The sequence below is a fragment of the Watersipora subatra genome, chromosome 1 (assembly GCF_963576615.1).
Source record: "Watersipora subatra chromosome 1, tzWatSuba1.1, whole genome shotgun sequence".
NCBI lineage: Eukaryota > Metazoa > Bryozoa > Gymnolaemata > Cheilostomatida > Watersiporidae > Watersipora > Watersipora subatra.
The window spans coordinates 54122264-54142573 of record NC_088708.1 but is presented as its reverse complement, the minus strand read 5'-3'; the positions used below and the strand labels follow the sequence as shown (position 1 = coordinate 54142573).

The following is a 20310-nucleotide window of genomic DNA, read 5'->3' as shown; positions in this document are numbered from 1 at the left end:
CCACACCAGGAGACATTTCCTTGACAAAGACATTAGAGAAAGTTTCATTATCATAGCAAGCATTAGAGGTCAACAAAAACCATACACCATATTTTGCCATCAATCATGGATACACAGAGTTAGTCCTGTATTAATACTTATAAATGATTACTACAAACGACCAAAACTACAGACTAACAGACTAGAGAAAGTTGCTAGCGCCTACATGTATAGCTGTTAACTATAATATATATACAGTTTATCAGACATTTGACATATATAACGGTCTCTACACGTAGAACATTGTTATCACCACATGTAATGATATCTGCATTCATTATTCAGTGAGTGAATGAGATATGGAGTTACAATCGATAGAGAATTGATTATAATCGTTATCTGGAATAAGAGGGAAAAGAATTTGTGTTAAAAAATAAAGCCAATAGCAAATCATCAGTACAAGTCCAAAAAAGGAAGCAAAGTAACCTTTCCTTCATCGGCAAGGGTTTGTATTCATGGAATGTACAAATACGTCATACGCCTATGAATGACACTAGGGAGTACAGATAGCATTGCAGATTTGCTCACTTCACTGACTTACTGAATGAATCACATTATTAATGTATAGGAAATGTTAACCAAGTGAGAATAATGCACTGCACTAGGTTAAGCATAGCCAATGGTGCCTCTAGATCACTTAATAGGCGTGATAAGGACGAAGGTTACCTACCAGGGTATTTCAATGGAGCACCACTCCACAGTTCCTTGACATCTATGATGACGTAAAGAAAGGAAAGAAGAAGGAAAGCCATGGAAGCCATGATGATGACATAGGAAGCGGACCTAAAACATCAGCGCAATTGAATCGCTGCCTTTGTAATAACAAATTATGTATATAAACTTTACCTTTCTTGTCAATGAAGACTTTGACTAAAGCCTTTCAAATGCCTCACTTTGAAAAATCTGATCCCTGTGGCGTAATCACATTCTTAATATGCCTGCTTTCTTAATTGTCAATTCTTTGGTTAGTTCTCTTCAAACATTTCTTAGCTAAACATTCATTGTTCACGCCTTACTCTCCAAGAACATCCAATCTCTTAATACTAACTCTATGAAAGCACAGAATTATGTTATTTAATATAACATAATTATATGTAATTATATAATAATATATATTATAATATATATAATATATTATATCTATTATTATATATATTTATTATAATATGTATATTTATTATAATATATATATATATTATAATATATATATTTATTATAATATATATATTTATTATAATATATATATTTATTATAATATATATATATTATAATATATATCATAATATATATAATGTATAATATATATATTATAATATATATATGTATACATATATATATGCATATATATAAATATATATTGTTATGTATGTAGGTGATATTGAGATGTAAACAGATATATGCATAAGAATCTATCAACTACAATCAGTCAATAATAATAATGTGTACCAGAGATTCTTGTTCACAGGAATCCATCCTTCATTTTGAGATGCACCGCACAGCAAAGCACCAATCCCTCCCTGCCAAAATAACTGAAGTTAGAATACTACATATTTTCACATGAGAATATATGAACACTAAGAAAATATGTTATACTTTTGCGAACTGGTCTAAAATGGAATGTGAACGCTGGTTGCACATTGCAAACTTACTAACTAAATTTGACTTCAGATTGAGTTAATAGGAGAGCACAAACTCAAAATCGAGGTAAACCATAATGGAGTGCAGGTGAATAACTATTATAGCCATTTCTGAATGGTTGACCAAGAATAAAAACTGCACCTTTGTACATCTTTATATCAACTGTTCATTGAATAACAGACAATTAAATCTTCCATGCAGTTGACGAACATTGTGGGAAGGTTCCTAAAGCTACCTCAAAATACATAACTGCGCGTAAAAATTGTCAAGGACAGTCAAACATTAGCTGACAATCATCTCAACATATGAATTTTTTAAAATACAAAATAAACTGAGCAATGATTTATTTCTACATACAAAGTAATTTCTAGAAGACGACATCAGTGAATCTCATAACACATTACAGTTTAGTAAGCAAAAGCACAAAAATATAAAAAAATGTAAATATATATAAATTAAATTTATGCTATAGTTAGTGTAAGCTCGAGTCGGTTACACTGCCCATTTCTATTACTCACTGTAACGTCGAAACGAGGCATCACTGAACCTATAATTTTCGTTCATGTGCCTCTGAAGTAGAGTAATAATAAAAACTTCTTTATTGTTATTTTAATTTTCTGGTTTTATATATAATTTAAACATTTTATATCATTCATTGTATATATTATATAACACATTTGCTTTAATATTATAAGTAATTCCTTAAAGTATTTATCATTGCTTTTGGGTTCTGAACAAGAAGTGAAGTAAAAAAACTATTTATGTGGATATTAAACATTGCAGCAAATGTGTAGCAAACCTCTATCAATGCTATACAATGAAGATAAATTAGTCAAAGGACACATTTACTGTCATTAAATTTCAAACCATAAATGATAACAAGGAAAACAAATAGCTGTATTACCAGAAGAAAAGACCAGATGAGCCAACGTGTGACACGTGCCTTTGGACATTCGTAAGCCACCAGTATCCTCCCAGCCTGGCAATGAAATATATAACATGAACAATTATACAATATGACCCAATATATAACACGAGCTTACAACACAATATATAACATGAGCATACAACCCAAATATATAGCATAGATATATATGTACAACTTAATATATAACATGAGCACACAAACCCCATATACATAACATACTACTCAATATATTGCACGAGCATACAACTCGGTATACAGTAGACGGTCCTATAACGTATATCTCCTATAATGTGAATTCCAGTTAACGTAAAAAATTTATGTGAAATTTTTGCTTCCTTCTATGTAAAAATTCCACATTACGTAAACCGCCAAGTCAGACGAGCTCTCAAATTCGATTTGAATGTTAATCTATCTCGCCGCAATTGCGAAAGAAAAACCACCGTTTGTATAGCGCTATACCTACAACCACACCTCTATCTATATATATCTTTTTCATAGTATGTGTGTCTGTCTGCATTCCGGCTATAGCTGTTTAAATCTTGGAATAAAGAATCCATACCGGAGAAGATCTGATCTCGGACCCTCCCGTTCGCTAGTCCGATGCGGTACCAATTAGGCCACAGAGATTAATTTGTTCACTAGCCGATATATGCCGCTACAAGGGAGCAAATACCCAACAACTTTGCGTATTACGTAGGGTGATTGCAAAATGCCACTGAGATGAATAGCTCTCATTAGTAAACATACTCAAAATTTCCATTGGCAATGTGCCAGGCTAATAGCAAGTGGCAGGCAACTCTCATTACTTCTCATTGTTTATAAGCTGATTTTTATTACCCTGGCAACGTCGGATAGCACAGCTAGTATTATATACGTATACAACTTTTGCAACAGTCTAGTTCGTTGTGATAGATCGTCAGATTTGTCGACAAGACAGAATAAGGTCGTTGCACATTGTTCATAGATACAAAGGCAATCGATTGGTGCAGTTGTTACAGCGCCGGACCACCAATCTGAATGTCATAAGTTGGAGTATCGTTGAAAGTTCTCTTTTATCCTAACCTTGACCCCTGAATACGGATAGATGACGAACAGGTAGTATCGCTTTTTGTAAAATATTATGTTGTATTGCTTTCTTGTGAACGTATAAAATAATTGTAGCTAGTTTTGCTTTGAAGAGTACGCATCGCTGTTTAGATAAATAAGCAAATCGTTGTGAATGAGCGTCAAAGATGTGCGCTCTCCATCAACTTATTGTAGAATCACCGCAATCGTAGTCTATAAAAACCAGTGAGATTGATCATAAAAAGGAGATAAGTTGTCTATGCAAATTAATAATGCTGCAGTTATGGTACATCCCACAAATTAAATAAGTTATGTCAAGTTTAGCTTTTTTGTTTGCCCAAAGGGGTGAGTTTGGAAAGATATTGGAACGGATTAGACAATTTACATGTATTTTACTGTTCGTATAACGTAAAATCCCTATAATGTAAACGTTCCTGAAACAATTTATTAATGTCGTATAACATAAGCATAACATCAATGCTGGCAGGATCTGGGCATGGGAAGCAGAAACCTTACAAATGAATAAAGATAAGACAACTCCCGGTTAGCCAACACTAAGGAATAATAAACTTATTAGTAGCAAACATAAGACAGAGAGCATCAGTATTTATGGCTAAAACTTTATAAAACTGTTCTGGGTTTTAACCATTTGGCTTTGCTTACGTTCAGCAAATTTTACAAGTAGATACATTTCAAAATATGTCAAAGTAAGAGTAATGTCAAAAATGAACTTATTTTTAAAATTTTAATATCTTAAATATTGAAATGTCTAACTGTATTGAAGACACTCAGTTTTTGTATAGCTATAGCCATCACTCGACATCAATCTTCCAAGTCTGCATATTCCCATTTTTAAACACTAAATACACATATTTATAGTTAAAAAACAAAATATTTATAATAAAAATACAATATATTCATAGTCAAAAGACAATATAATGACATATATTACCTGGACTCCAAGGAAGCAAAGGAATATAGAGTTGAGGGTTCCAAGCAACCCCTCAGGCTCCATGCTATGACACTGATATAAATTCTATAAAACAAATTGATAAAAGTCAGTCAAATAAAACAGAGCTCATGGTAGCGGATGATATGAAATACTAAATGTATAATAGTAATAATAACGATAAGTTTGCTAAACTAAGAATAGCAGCTGTTGAAGTAGAAGAGAGAGAAATCAATACGATGGAGAAACCTCATAATAAAAACATTCGAGTGACTAATATGACTAACTCTTTCATTTTTGTGGATGACTGTGGATTTTTGTACAGCTGCTAGAAGCTAACAAAATAATAAATACACTCTGTTACAAAAATTTAACAAACTGTATATTTTATATAGTTTCATATTCTTGTTATATTTCAACTAACAAACAACAATAAGCGTGACATACCTTGCAAGTCCCATGCTGATAAATATGTCTTTTTCCAAAAACAGCAGTGTCTATATACTTGGCTATGCCGCCGGTGCAGTTGAAGTACTCACCCTCTTTTGAAATTCCTCCTGGACCAATGTATCCTCTGCAGCAAAATCATCATAGTAAGAGAGCAACATAGATACGTCTGTTTCCAGGAATAATATTTCACTAGTAGGTACGGGGTGCCGCTGTAGGCCTTACTTATGAGTGTACATACACCATAATATTTCATTAGTAGGTGCAGAGTGCCGCTGTAGGCCTTACTTATGAGTGTACATACACGGCATTTGCTCTGATAATGGCAAGAAGAATAATTTCAGTATCTAACATTACCTAATTTAAATATCTACTGTTAAAACTTACTAGTACCGGTGATTACTAGTACCTTGACAGTTTGGTGTGCCATGAGAGATTGTTAAGGGTAATAACTATATGTACAAATATTGTTAAATACTACAATTGGATCCGTGCAGGTGGTACAGTGTTGGTCTACCAAGCTGAATAACGCGAGTTCGAATCCCATCGACAGCAATCTTTTTTTTACCTCTAAGACTGACTTCGGACAGAAGAACGAACACGAGTCTTGTTATAGTAAAGAAAACTGTGGCTGTCAAACATTTCTGCAGGGAGTATGATCAAGTTTGGCTAGTCAGATGTTAGCACTCAAAAGGTCAACTGAAAATTCTGAAAAGTATGTCTCGCTTCAGCTAGCCACCAGAATCAAATGAGCAAGTTTATTTTATCACAAAATTATTTGAATAGTAAATGCTATGTTAATACTACAATTCAAAGATGTGAACGCAAGAATACCTGACATTTCAGTCTGCAAAAGTAACAGCGTTCTGGCAGCCTTATCTTCGGCTCTGCAGAGACTGAGTAAAATACATGTATTCACAGAAGCCACGAATACATGTATTCATCTGGTGTAATTAAAACTGCTAGATTATATCATACCTACCAGAGAATATCCAAACACAAATAAACTTGAATATTTAATGTAGCCTCAGGACATCACGTGACCAGGGCGTGTGTACACAAGTGCCGTATTCATAATAAACAGTGATCAATAATTGATGGTTCAATATCTTTGGCGAAGTGAATATAGACCATTGTATTGTTGAAGCATTCAATAGATTGGCGAATGATTTGCTAGCCATTGCAGATCCATAGTAGAAGTTGCCAATCTCCCATGATTGCTGGGGAAAAAGGCTTATTAGAAATAATGAAGACTCCGGCATTATCAGGTTACCAGAGACCTCAACGAGACCATCAGATACGAACCTGTTTTATGCTTGCAACTTGGTAGCATATAAATAGCTGTGAGAAATGACAGAAGTACGTATATACATACGTAGGGCAGCCATCCATGTCATATGGCACTGCAAATGTGATAACAATCTGAAGGACCAAACAAGTCATGGCAACCAGCCAACTCGGCCAAAAGTGAATGACATCTCGTAGCCTGTGGTACCAGCGTGGCTCCTAAAATTATTACTGTTATTTTAAGTAACTGACTGAAAAAAAATACAGGACAATGCACAAATATTGAAAAACATAAAAAATGTAATTAATATTCTACAGATTTTCGGAATAAACATCCTGTTTATAAAATTCAACAATGAGAGAACTATGTAAATTTATCCGTGATAGATAACAAGATTATTTCAAATAAAATGCTTCAATCTACCTACCTAATTTTAGAAAAATACTGATTCTATCTTTGGCTAAACATGTTGAGAGAAAAAGTCATAATAGTTCTATTGTCAATGCCTGTACCTACATAGCTGCGTTTTCAACAATATCGCTTGAAGAAATGTTCATGAACTTTTATGTTCAATGTTCGTTTACCATTTCTATAGCTCTTATTTCTAATGATACTTGCTATTTTTACCAAAAAAATTATTTGCTACACTAATCACTTCTGTTATTTATTTTACCAAATACTGGAACAGTTTACCTTAATAGAAAAAGCTTGAAGACTGAGAGTTGTTTGCCCACAGAACACAAACTTTCTTTTAACATGAGAAGATAACTTCAACTCCAGTTTACGCAAATTTGGCAGATGTAAATAAAAGGATATTGCTTACAAATATCAATACCGAGTGACTTTTGATAATTTTGAAAAAGAACCAAATTTTAATGTTCCTGATTAGGAAGCCACTTTAAATTAAACGGTCTTTTGATAATGGTGCAATAACACTATAAAATCTTATCAACCGATCTGACAACCTGTGTATAACTTACAAGAAAAAACAAAGAAAATTGATAGAAATTAGTACTAAGCAATCTCGGCAATGCGAGGAGTGCTCATGCACCGATAGACCAATAGATGGTTAACATACCTCATTCAGCACCTGCCTGGTGTAGCCACTAGAGCAAATGAGCTCTGTGAGGGCGACAATCAGGTAAGTGAGAGAGAATCTCTGCAGCACTCCTGGAATTCTCAACTCACTTAACTTAATCGGGTGCCCTATGAGAGAAGACAACTCTAGTGTTATGGCACAATTGGTAATCATACTACTAATAATAATGGTACATGTAATTGATAATCATACTACCATAGTTAACTGTTTTGACCAGATTGAAATGAACATCACTGCATGACAGTCTAACCGTGTTACATTCATCAACCAACTTAAATAAAATTATATGATTCAGTAATAAATATCTTTAAACTATAACATTACAAGGCCAGCCATGTAATCCCTCAGGCAACATTTTTATACTACGCATAGTAAGTTATGGATGCCTAATTATAATAGGAGCAGGCTTAGTTTGTAATACTTGTAGCTTGAAACCTCTAAAATTTTGATGCTATTAAGCGAGCAAGAACAATTATTTCATTTGCAAAACAAGTTCCACGTACCATTGTGAGCAAAACAACATTTGAAAAGCCATTGATCAAAAGGTGGGTAATTCGAGGAAAAAGCCACCAAATGAAAGCGATTTTTGAAAGCAAGACATTTTCTAAAATTGGTAAAATGCATTAATTTATTTTTAAATAAATTTAAGAACTTTTTATTGCTTAACCAACCAACTTTTACATTAATTAGGTGGTGAAAATGCTTTAATAAATACAAGAGAGACTTATAAAGCACATTTTACGATGAGAACTTTTTCTAATAACTTGAGTAACTTAACCATATTTTTCTCTATATGACCAATATATATTACGGTATACATTAAATATATTAATATATATAGTCATAATATGTATTAATATTATTGAATATTGAACAACTACTGATGTTCCTATGGCTGACCTGCTACACAAAACAAACGCTATGTGACAGTTTCAAGTGATATTTTATAAGAAGGGGCACACATAGTCAACAACATTAGACAACCAACACAAACACAAGCGGTCTAAAGCCTGGTTCCCATATACATCGCTAAGCACGGGCGACAGCACTGCAGGCTATTAGCGGTGAAATGGGAACCTACACGCCGGGTACCGCTGGTAGTTGCCGGCGGCAATGCAATAGTTTAGCACAATTAAAATTTCGCATAAGGCCGTAGGAAAAACCTTCCCAAAATGAACTGTACAGGCGAAGGTCACCATTTTAGAAACGATATAGCGAGCGAACGTTTTATTTGAATTCGCGATAATGTTTAGCAATGTAGCTTTATATGTGAACAGTTGCCGGCGGACCTAGCGTCGCAAGCATTTTGCTGCGCAAGTTACCGCCGGTGTCTTGCAATCGATATGGGAACCAGGCTTAAGCAACAAGTAGAACAATCAAATAGACCTTACCTCTTCCACTCGTAGAGTTCACCATTAGCCCTAGAACAAATAACTTTATAGATCGAACGATTATTTGCACGAACAAGCGCCACTTGCTCTTGCCCTTTCGATGATGAGAGCTGAAGACAAAAGCCAAAGCTGTGCCCATTATGAAAACAAACCTACAAAACACGCTAGAAATATTCTGCATCTTCCATAAATTACTGTGGACCAATAACAAATAGCAAATGCACAACATCCTCACCTTTTTGCAGCTATATCAGAGAAGAATTTGTTTCTAATTGCACTTACCAAGGAAAGACAAGGTCAGCGACAGTCAAACCATTCCATGAAGAGTGAGCAAAAAACCAGTATTTTCCACCTCCATAGTTGACAAATATCATGATGGTCAGGCTGAGCCTAAAAGACAACATAAGACAACTCCAACCATCGTAAGACAACCGACCAAGTATGAAATGGTGCATGTTCACTTATAACAGTTGCATGGTTATTTTCGGGCCGTTCGTCTATGAAAATGTGAGGATGTAGTTTTTGTCATTTACAGCCTCACCATTAAAGGTTGACTTGCAATAAAATTCACATTACAGTTATTTGGTATCAAAAGATTCACCATGTCTTAATCTGCTGTGTTGTAGGTGCCAAATATGTGGAAATGTGATTACAAGCTCTTAAAAGCTCAAAAAAGAAAAGCCGCCGTAGATTGGAATCTCTTTATTTCAATGATGTAGCCATGAAATGTGGTTATTGTCTTGTCACGTGATGTTCTCAAGTGAATTGAAAGGCCAATAAAAATCTCAATATAAAACTTATTGTAGCGCTAGTTTATGACAAACACTTCGGGTTTTACCGAAGACCCCGTATCAAATATAGATGCTCACGACTTTACAGTTTTGTTTCGGTTTGGTCTAATCGGCAAGTCGTAATCTAATCATGTGACCCAATACTTTGCAAATAATTTCTGCAGCACTTTTCGATTATCACAAATGACCAACAGGCTCGTCATGATTATCAGACAATGATATGTACTCTTTCAAGCTAAAGCTAAAAAATAAACGAATTTTTACGGTAAGTTATAAAATATCACTGCTAAAAGTGACAGCATTACGATGACGATGAAATAGACGCGTAAGAACAATAGACATAGTTTTATTGAATGCGTGAAGTATATTTGTGAAAATATTTCGACGAATAAGGTTGCATGAAAGTGTAAACCGAAACCATCTCTCACAACTTCATCACATTGGAGATCACATTGGAGCCGTTTTGGAAAGTGAATCCAAACTACGGCGGTCTTTGTGGCTGCGATTAACTGTTCGTTTTTGAGCTTTTAAGAGCTTGTAATCACCTTTCCACAGATTTTGCACCTACAACACAACAGAGTAAGACATGGTGAATCTTTTCATATCAAATAACTTTAATGTGAATTTTGTTGCAAGTCAACCTTTAAGTAAACAAACCCTTGAACAATAAATACAACAGAGGAGATATGCCATAGACATATCCGTTAGATTTGCTAAGTAAACTGTTACAAACTCAGACCTCTCCATGCATCAAATACCTGATGTGTTTAAATTACTATCATCTGAATATTCTCTAATCATCTGCAGATCTCTTCAAGTTTAGAGGAACTGCTGCTGCCTCGTGTCTCAACATCCAACAAATAACCAATAGGATAGCAAGAAATCCAACAGAAAACCAATAAGATAGCAAGAAACCCATCAGATAACCAATAGGATAGCAAAAAATTCAACAGATAACTAATAAGATTACAAGAAATCCAACAGATAAACCAATAGGATAGCAAGCAACTCAGCTTAAAAACCCTTATGCTGATAGAAAACAGCAATGCATACAACTTACCCTCGGAATGTATCCAAAGAAGCAAGACGAGTTGGTTTACGTATCTGCAGTTCACCCTCGGATGGAGTGGTGTTGGTAGATCCCAAATCCTACAAGATGAAAGACACGGCTCTATAACTGTGAAAATACAACTATGGCCACAACACAAAATGATCTGATTTTGTACCATTCAGGTATACACCATGATACTACTTAAACTATTCAGGGATACACCATACTACTTGTACCATTCAAGTATACACCATGATACTCCTTGTACCATTCAGGGATACACCATGATACTACTTGTACCATTCAGGTATACACCATGATACTACTTGTATCATTCAGGTATACACCATTATTATACTATTTGTACCATTCAGGTATACACCATGATACTACTTGTACCATTCAGGGATACACCATGATACTACTTGTACCATTCAAGTATACACCATGATACTCCTTGTACCATTCAGGGATACACCATGATACTACTTGTACTATTCAGGTATACACCATGATACTACTTGTATCATTCAGGTATACACCATGATACTACTTGTATCATTCAGGTGTACACCATGATACTACTTGTACCATTCAGGTATACACCATGATACTACTTGTACCATTCAGGGATACACCATGATACTACTTGTATCATTCAGGTATACACCATGATACTACTTGTATCATTCAGGTATACACCATGATACTACTTGTACCATTCAGGTATACACCATGATACTACTTGTACTATTCAGGTATACACCATGATACTACTTGTACCATTCAGGTATACACCATGATACTACTTGTATCATTCAGGTATACACCATGATACTACTTGTATCATTCAGGGATACACCATGATACTACTTGTACCATTCAGGGATACATCATGATAATACTTGTACCATTCAGGTATACACCATGATGCTATTTGTACCATTCAGGTATACACCATGATACTACTTGTACCATTCAGGGATACACCATGATGCTATTTGTACCATTCAGGTATACACAATGATACTACTTGTACCATTCAGGTATACACCATGATGCTATTTGTACCATTCAGGTATACACAATGATACTACTTGTACCATTCAGGTATACACCATGATACTACTTGTACTATTCAGGTATACACCATGATACTACTTGTATCATTCAGGTATACACCATGATACTACTTGTATCATTCAGGTGTACACCATGATACTACTTGTACCATTCAGGTATACACCATGATACTACTTGTACTATTCAGGTATACACCATGATACTACTTGTACCATTCAGGTATACACCATGATACTACTTGTACTATTCAGGTATACACCATGATACTGCTTGTATCATTCAGGTATACACCATGATACTACTTGTATCATTCAGGTATACACCATGATACTACTTGTACCATTCAGGTATACATTATGATACTACTTTCAAGGATGAGGTGACAATGAAAAGTGAGTCACAACCACTACCCACTATATTAATGAAATAACTAACCCTTGATCCCACAAATATTATGATTATCATGATGACAGGATTCTCAGAGATCTGTAAGGTCAGTCACAATAAAAAAAGGTCAATACCAGTCTATTTTTAGTCTAATTCCCATGAAAACAACATCAGCTACGGAATAAAAGGTCGTCTGCTAGTTAGGGGTAACTTTATAGCCTGATTAGAGGTCGTAGTGAATGAACAGACACTAGTATGTCTTCTATTGGCTAGAAAGATGACTAAAGCAACTTACTGATTGGACCAGCTGTTCGTTGTTTGAGAAATTAGCAAACTGCCACCTCCTATACCTGTACACCAAACAAATTTCAGCAATTTAATGATAATAAGAACGACAACTACCTTAAGGTGTGAATTTAATAAAACTTGGTATAGTCTAAGCTCAGCTTTTGACCTTAACCATCCCAGTGAAATTTTCCAAAAATGAATTGCCTCGATTCCAAAACTACAAACAATGTAAATAAATCCGATTTGTTCCAAGACTAAAAATAATGTTTCAAGCACTTAATTTTTTATCGATAGCGGTTCATTAAGAGAGCAGGTAGTATCTAATGTACAGAGTCTCTCATAACTAATTCTATTCAAAGATAAGGCCGAGCTGGAGAACGTATTTCTAGCAGTTCGGACCCGTGACTTGTTTACTTGTGTACAACGAAAAAGTGATTTTTGTATAAAACAAAAAGTATAGAAATAGCTTGTGCATTTTATTCTAATAAAATGCGAAAAAAATAGTACACTGATATAAAATGCAGAAAACAAAACACAGTCAGTATTTCGTAAATCATAACAAATACGCCTGCAGAAAACAGTAGAACACCACAGATAACAAAAGAGAGCGTCAGTCAGCAACCATCAGGTTTTCTTAGCTTAATTCCAGGAGGCTTGGAGGAAGCAATCAAGTTTCCTTAATTTGTTCGAATTTCTCTAAGTTAATTTAAGGTTTGATTTTTGTTTGGCATCAGAAGCCAAAAATATAAGAGATAATCAAAAACTGAGATTGAATTGTATCTTAAAAGATTTGCGTGAAACCATGAAAATTCCAAACCATGCAAACAGAGCAGGACAGCTTATTCACGTATACACGGTATTCCCTAGCCACCTTCAGCACTTTGCAAAAACGTGACATTCCAACAACACAGAATAGCAAAATTTCAATTATCACATCTTAACAATTTTATCTAAAAAAATTTACACAAAAAACATTATTGTCAATCTAATGTTCAAAGTATATGTAGTGAATTTTGCATATCCGGATAACATAGTCAATAAACAAAACAAATCAGTGTAGAGTTACATAAATTATTTCATTACTATAAATATTAAATAAAGTTAATTTAAATAAATTGTTTCAATAATATCAATATATAGCATTGACATGACTTCCTCTATTTATCTTTAATGCTTTAAAAATATTGTTTGGGAAACTGGAATATATCACTAAATATATCGCCTTGTAAATTACACTACAGTGTGTCATGTTCATAAACCTTTTTTGGCACTTCCAAACACTATAGAATTTTGAGAAAGAAGAACACCTGCTAATGCATCATACATTAGATCACATGGTCAAACTGTTGACATACAGTAGAGCTAGTAACATACCTGTAGAGCTTTTTAAAGAGGATCCACACGACAGTCCAGACTAAAGCTAGACCGGTGAGGGTAACAAACAGGAACAGAATTGCTGTAAAAAAAGAATTGATAAAAAAGAATAAAGGAAATAAATAACAGAAAAAAATGTCCATATCAAAAAGGTGGCCTATATATATGCTAGACTTGCAAAATGCCTGGCGTTGCACGGGTATTAAAAATCAGCTTATAAACAGTGAGAGGTAATGTAGTTGCCTGCCACTTGCTATTAAGATGGCACATTGCTAATGGCTAATTTGAGTAAGCTTACTAATAAGAGCCGTGAGAGCAAGCATAAAATTACATTGCACTGTAACGGAGAGTGGTAGCGTATTTTCACCCACATGGTGACATATATCGCCCAATGAATCCATCAATCTCGCATAGTTTAATAGGTAAGGTATTTGTCTGGCGAATAGGAGGTTCGAACATCAACTCTTCTGCTCTACGGATTCTTTATTCCAATATTATAATAGCTATAGCTGGACAAACTGAAGTACACCCGAACTTTGAGATTTATACATATAGTTATACTTTTTAACCTCCCTGAAGAGAAAGATTGAAAAACTTTAACATAAATTGAAGTAGATTGGTAGTAAGGCTTTAGAACAACAAACCAAACAATTGTGTAGCAAATCTGCACAAAAATACAGACAATAATGACTAGATAGAACCCGGAGTGTTACCGTAGTTATAGCCACGAAACCAATCATAGCATAATACAAAAGCCTACTATATGTACATGCAAACCTTGCCAACACATTTGCTGAAAACAATGTCTACTGCGATCGCTTCGTCTGCTATAACGGTTGACATCTATCTTGTCATAGACACAGAAAAAACCTTGCGCTGATTCAATGAGGTAAACTCACGTAAATATGCATCTTCTGATGAAACGTAGGGAATAATCTGACACGAGACATTGTGAATGGTATCATCAGGAGACCTGACTATGAGCTTGTAGAAGGCATGCTCTTGTACAAGAATGCTCTGTCTGCAAGGGATGGCTAGATGAACCTAATGACCTTATGTGACAAGATGATCTACATACCATGTCAATACAGAGTCATGCATCTTCATTGCTGATTCAAAATGGTCAAAAAATATTATTTAAAGAAAGAAACGTGATATCCTCTGACTAAAACAACTTTAGTTATTCGTAAAGGAGGTAACATTACCTACAATCAGTACTCAAATGTGGACAACTTTAGTTATTCGTAAAGGAGGTAACATTACCTACAATCAGTACTCAAATGTGGACAACTTTATTTATTCGTAAAGGAGGTAACAATACCTACAATCAGTACTCAAATGTGGACAACTTTAGTTATTCGTAAAGGAGGTAACATTACCTACAATCAGTACTCAAATGTGGACAACTTTAGTTATTCGTAAAGGAGGTAACAATACCTACAATCAGTACTCAAATGTGGACAACTTTAGTTATTCGTAAAGGAGGTAACATTACCTACAATCAGTACTCAAATGTGGACAACTTTAGTTATTCGTAAAGGAGGTAACAATACCTACAATCAGTACTCAAATGTGGACAACTTTAGTTATTCGTAAAGGAGGTAACATTACCTACAATCAGTACTCAAATGTGGACAACTTTAGTTATTCGTAAAGGAGGTAATATTACCTACAATCAGTACTCAAATGTGGACAACTTTAGTTATTCGTAAAGGAGGTAACATTACCTTCAATCAGTACTCAAATGTGGACAACTTTATTTATTCGTAAAGGAGGTAACATTACCTACAATCAGTACTCAAATGTGGACAACTTTATTTATTCGTAAAGGAGGTAACATTACCTACAATCAGTACTCAAATGTGGACAACTTTAGTTATTCGTAAAGGAGGTAACAATACCTACAATCAGTACTCAAATGTGGACAACTTTAGTTATTCGTAAAGGAGGTAACATTACCTACAATCAGTACTCAAATGTGGACAACTTTAGTTATTCGTAAAGGAGGTAACATTACCTACAATCAGTACTCAAATGTGGACAACTTTAGTTATTCGTAAAGGAGGTAACATTACCTACAATCAGTACTCAAATGTGGACAACTTTAGTTATTCGTAAAGGAGGTAACATTACCTACAATCAGTACTCAAATGTGGACAACTTTAGTTATTCGTAAAGGAGGTAACAATACCTACAATCAGTACTCAAATGTGGACAACTTTAGTTATTCGTAAAGGAGGTAACAATACCTTCAATCAGTACTCAAATGTGGACAACTTTAGTTATTCGTAAAGGAGGTAACATTACCTACAATCAGTACTCAAATGTGGACAACTTTAGTTATTCGTAAAGGAGGTAACAATACCTTCAATCAGTACTCAAATGTGGACAACTTTAGTTATTCGTAAAGGAGGTAACATTACCTACAATCAGTACTCAAATGTGGACAACTTTAGTTATTCGTAAAGGAGGTAACATTACCTACAATCAGTACTCAAATGTGGACAACTTTAGTTATTCGTAAAGGAGGTAACATTACCTACAATCAGTACTCAAATGTGGACAACTTTAGTTATTCGTAAAGGAGGTAACAATACCTACAATCAGTACTCAAATGTGGACAACTTTAGTTATTCGTAAAGGAGGTAACATTACCTACAATCAGTACTCAAATGTGGACAACTTTAGTTATTCGTAAAGGAGGTAACAATACCTACAATCAGTACTCAAATGTGGACAACTTTAGTTATTCGTAAAGGAGGTAACATTACCTACAATCAGTACTCCAATGTGGATAATTTAAAGCTATAGAACCACGAAAAGACTGTTAGTAAACACTTAGCTCAAAACGTTCGTCAACTGCGAAAAATCAGAAAATTCAATGTTCTTATCATTCTTTCTCTCTTACACAACCAGGGAAGAATCTAAATCCACCATTACATGTACTAGAAATATCTTACAGAGTACAGAGAGGTACAGAGCTACTCTTGTTTTCATTCTTCTCAATCTCCACCAACTTGATTACCGTTGTGTGATTGGCGTACAGTGTCACATTTATGGCATCACCATTAGTAGCTGGGAGAGTTCCGATCTCAACGTACGAACACTATAAAAAGACAGCAATATATAATGTAAAAACATAATATCAAGCTTACAGCTAAATACAGATATTTTGTATTAAATATAGTCAATATTGTATAATGCATTTTTGGCTTTTTGATTATAATCAAAAAAACTAACTGGATACTTTTACAGACAAAGCACTGACTCTCAAAATTATTTAAGGCAGAAGACCATAATAATAATAGTCTTCCAAGTTGGAGTAATATAAATCGTTTTTGAGTGCTTTTGGCATTTATTTACTCGACATGATAAACAGAGACATAGACATATTGTAATAAACTTCATGGATATTTCGCAGCAGGGAAGAGTAAGGCTATGAGTCTATATATATACACATATATATATATAATTATATGTAAATCTCAGTGTTTGTCTGATGTCTGTCATGTGACCGGTTATAGCGACAAAATTATAGGAATGAAAAATCCGCTTCGCACTGAAATTAAACTCAGTACTTCCAGTTTTGAAGACAGGCGTGCTATCCAATACACTTTGGGCCCAACTGGCCTACTAGCGAATAATTATCTACTAGTGGTTAAAATATGCACGCTTAGAGCGCTTGCGAAAATACCATTGGTTACTATTTGCACGCTTCAAGATCATGATTATGTGAGGGGTTATGACGCGTATTGTAATGATTATGAGCACGATTATAAGCACGGCTCTTATTATAGTAAAGCTTTTAGACTACCTTAAGTTACTAGCTTAAGTTACTGAAAATCTTTGAGGAAAAAAATAAATACATGGCAACTACATTACCTGCCACTGTTTATAAGCTGTTTTTTATTACACGTGCAACGCCGGACATTCACTATTATATAAATATTTGATACAAAATCTAAGTCAACAGATAAGAAAATTCACCTAAAACTTGTACTATTTACCAAACAACTGAACTAAATTGACTGATGAAGTGAATTTGATGCTTGTTAAATAACGATTGTCAGTATATTTGCAGTAGTGATAAGATTACAAATATTTCCATATGGCCAAATACAAATAACACAGGTCCGTGCCACCAAAAAGAAAATCTTTCATTCAAAATATTTTAGTATATACCTAATATTAAATATTAATTTATTGTGATTTATAATTAATAAAACATATTGCTACTTTAATTTTGGCTAGGCATATTATCATAAAAATATGCATAACCAAAATCCGCTGTACACATACGGTTATATCCTTTCAAATATGCATGAAGAAAAATATACAAATTAATCAAATGACAAAACGAAGCTAAACAAGTCCAAGAGCACAAACAAGGTGAAGCATACCAAAGGGAATATAATTGAAATATGATAATAGGCAATCAGACATGCTTGAGTTCTTACTTGGTAACAATCAGTGTTCTGAGCTAGAACTGATATATTTCCTTTTCCGTGATATTCTCTGATATTTATCTCCAAAAATGCAATATCAATACCCATTTCATCATGATGGTGACAAGAAACAGCCGTCAGGGTGAGCAACAACAACAGATCTGAAAAATGAAACAAAAATGCTTAGCAACTATTCTTTGTCATATTGACTCTACTAAAATTCTTATAAATGTGAGTTGTAGGCTGCCATTAAAAGGTACTCAAAATCAGTATTTCTATATGAGAAAGTGAACCATTATTAAATATGTTATTGTTACATCGAGTTATCAAATACGTACCCCCTTCATTACATCATTGTTGTTTATTTGTATTTCATGTTAATTGCTCTGATTGGCTAGTCAGGTGGTCTATTTTCAGGTCGATTTTGCTAACAAACCAAAATTTATTGGCTTGTCTGAGAGACAATGCATATGTTGAGACATTGCTAGTGAAAAACATTAAGCACAAAAGTTGGTGTTACTGACTCAAACATCCACACCCAATTTCAGCACCTCACCGATGTGGGACCAAATACTCACTTTTTAAACACGGCCAAAACTGTTAGGATTTTAACAAGATTGGTGAGTTTAGAGTCTAAAACTCTAAATTGTAGAACTACTATTTCTAGCACAGCTCCAAGACATCACAGATGCATTGAGATTTCTGTGTTTTGTCTTGGTGAAGTTCAACTTTTTCTTTCTACCCACAACTTATCGACAGTGTCAATGCAGATCATGTTATGTGATGACTGAGCGGAGGTGACAAAGCCGACTATGCTATGTGACACCTTGCTGAAGGTGTCAAAACAGAATCGAGATCTACACTCAGCACCATCATCCATGTTTAACAGAATGTAGCAAATTGACGAGTCGGTAAACATTTTTAGCTGATTTAAAATACTTATCATTTCATTAAATACAAAATAATATGACAAATAAATGTTGACTGCCCGTTGCACATGCATTCATTGCAGACTTACCGCATAATGTTGCTATATAGCTGAAGTCAACAACAAACATCAAAGATGTGAGATTAGCAAGGCACAAGCAATGCTTGCATGTCGATGCGAAGGTACTATAAATAGTTATGTTTGTGCAGGTGCTATAAATAGTTATGCTTGTACAGGTGCTATAAATAGTTATGTTGGTGCAGGTGCCCATCATCATAGCAAAGCTGGCCAGCAATGTTGTGAATGCCCAAAAATAAACCACCTAGCATATTGTTGTCCATCAGAGAAACTTGACAAAAGTTCAATATCAAAGCGCATGCAATTAACAAAATGCCAAGTTAGTGATGCTATCTGTGGCATCAGTCGGAAAAGCAATACGGATGTCACAGCACTGGATGTTACACATCATTATAAAAGAGGTCTGTTAATCCAAAACCAGAAAACCCTATGAACCAGTTGATATGGCACTTCCAATTATGAAGCTCTTGTTAGATGCACCTGGGTAAAATCATCAAATACTGAATGACAAAACCTGTAATTACGGGCAGTACAGTGCACCCTTGAGATACAATGTTGATCCGTTCCAAGGTTGGCATCGTATGGTGAAAAAATCGTATGTAGGGGTATAGAAACCATTGTAATTATACAGTGCAAAACAAATGGTAAAAATCGTCCAAAATTTTATACAAATGATGTACATATTGAAAATTAGTAACAAAATAGTATATTAACTTTAGTAACTATAGTTACCTACAGTAGCTGCACTGTATTAAGTGCACCTAGTGATTATGATCTGCAATACTGTACTAAGTATCTAAATGTAAAAAAAACAATATGACGGAAAAAAGTACAACTGTAAAGTCAGACGGAAATACTGGTTGTGCAGGAGTAATTCACCTGAATATCTTTGATACGCAGCAACCAGTGAAGCTGTGTTGTCGAGGCCACACAGAATAGCGTGTGGCTGCTCAACCTTTCCTGGTACAGATGCTATTACAGCCTCAATGCTATTACAGTGCTAGTATAATGTTATTACAGCCTATTATTAGATTGACATAG

General features: G+C 34.6%; 1 protein-coding gene across 1 annotated transcript in view; it reads right to left on the bottom strand.

The window, feature by feature from the left end:
- Positions 1-20310, bottom strand: part of LOC137385857 (heparan-alpha-glucosaminide N-acetyltransferase-like) — a 32269-nt gene that overhangs the window by 1539 nt on the left and 10420 nt on the right. The window contains exons 2-16 of the mRNA XM_068072435.1: positions 18276-18424; positions 16779-16924; positions 14718-14839; positions 13819-13900; positions 12452-12506; positions 10696-10784; positions 9127-9234; positions 8845-8996; positions 7433-7560; positions 6442-6572; positions 5067-5193; positions 4623-4706; positions 2582-2656; positions 1486-1556; positions 710-822 (exon numbers count right to left, since the gene is read on the bottom strand). Of these exons, the coding sequence (XP_067928536.1) occupies positions 710-822; positions 1486-1556; positions 2582-2656; positions 4623-4706; positions 5067-5193; positions 6442-6572; positions 7433-7560; positions 8845-8996; positions 9127-9234; positions 10696-10784; positions 12452-12506; positions 13819-13900; positions 14718-14839; positions 16779-16924; positions 18276-18424 (1632 nt within the window). The remainder of the gene's footprint in view (positions 1-709; positions 823-1485; positions 1557-2581; positions 2657-4622; positions 4707-5066; positions 5194-6441; positions 6573-7432; positions 7561-8844; positions 8997-9126; positions 9235-10695; positions 10785-12451; positions 12507-13818; positions 13901-14717; positions 14840-16778; positions 16925-18275; positions 18425-20310) is intronic.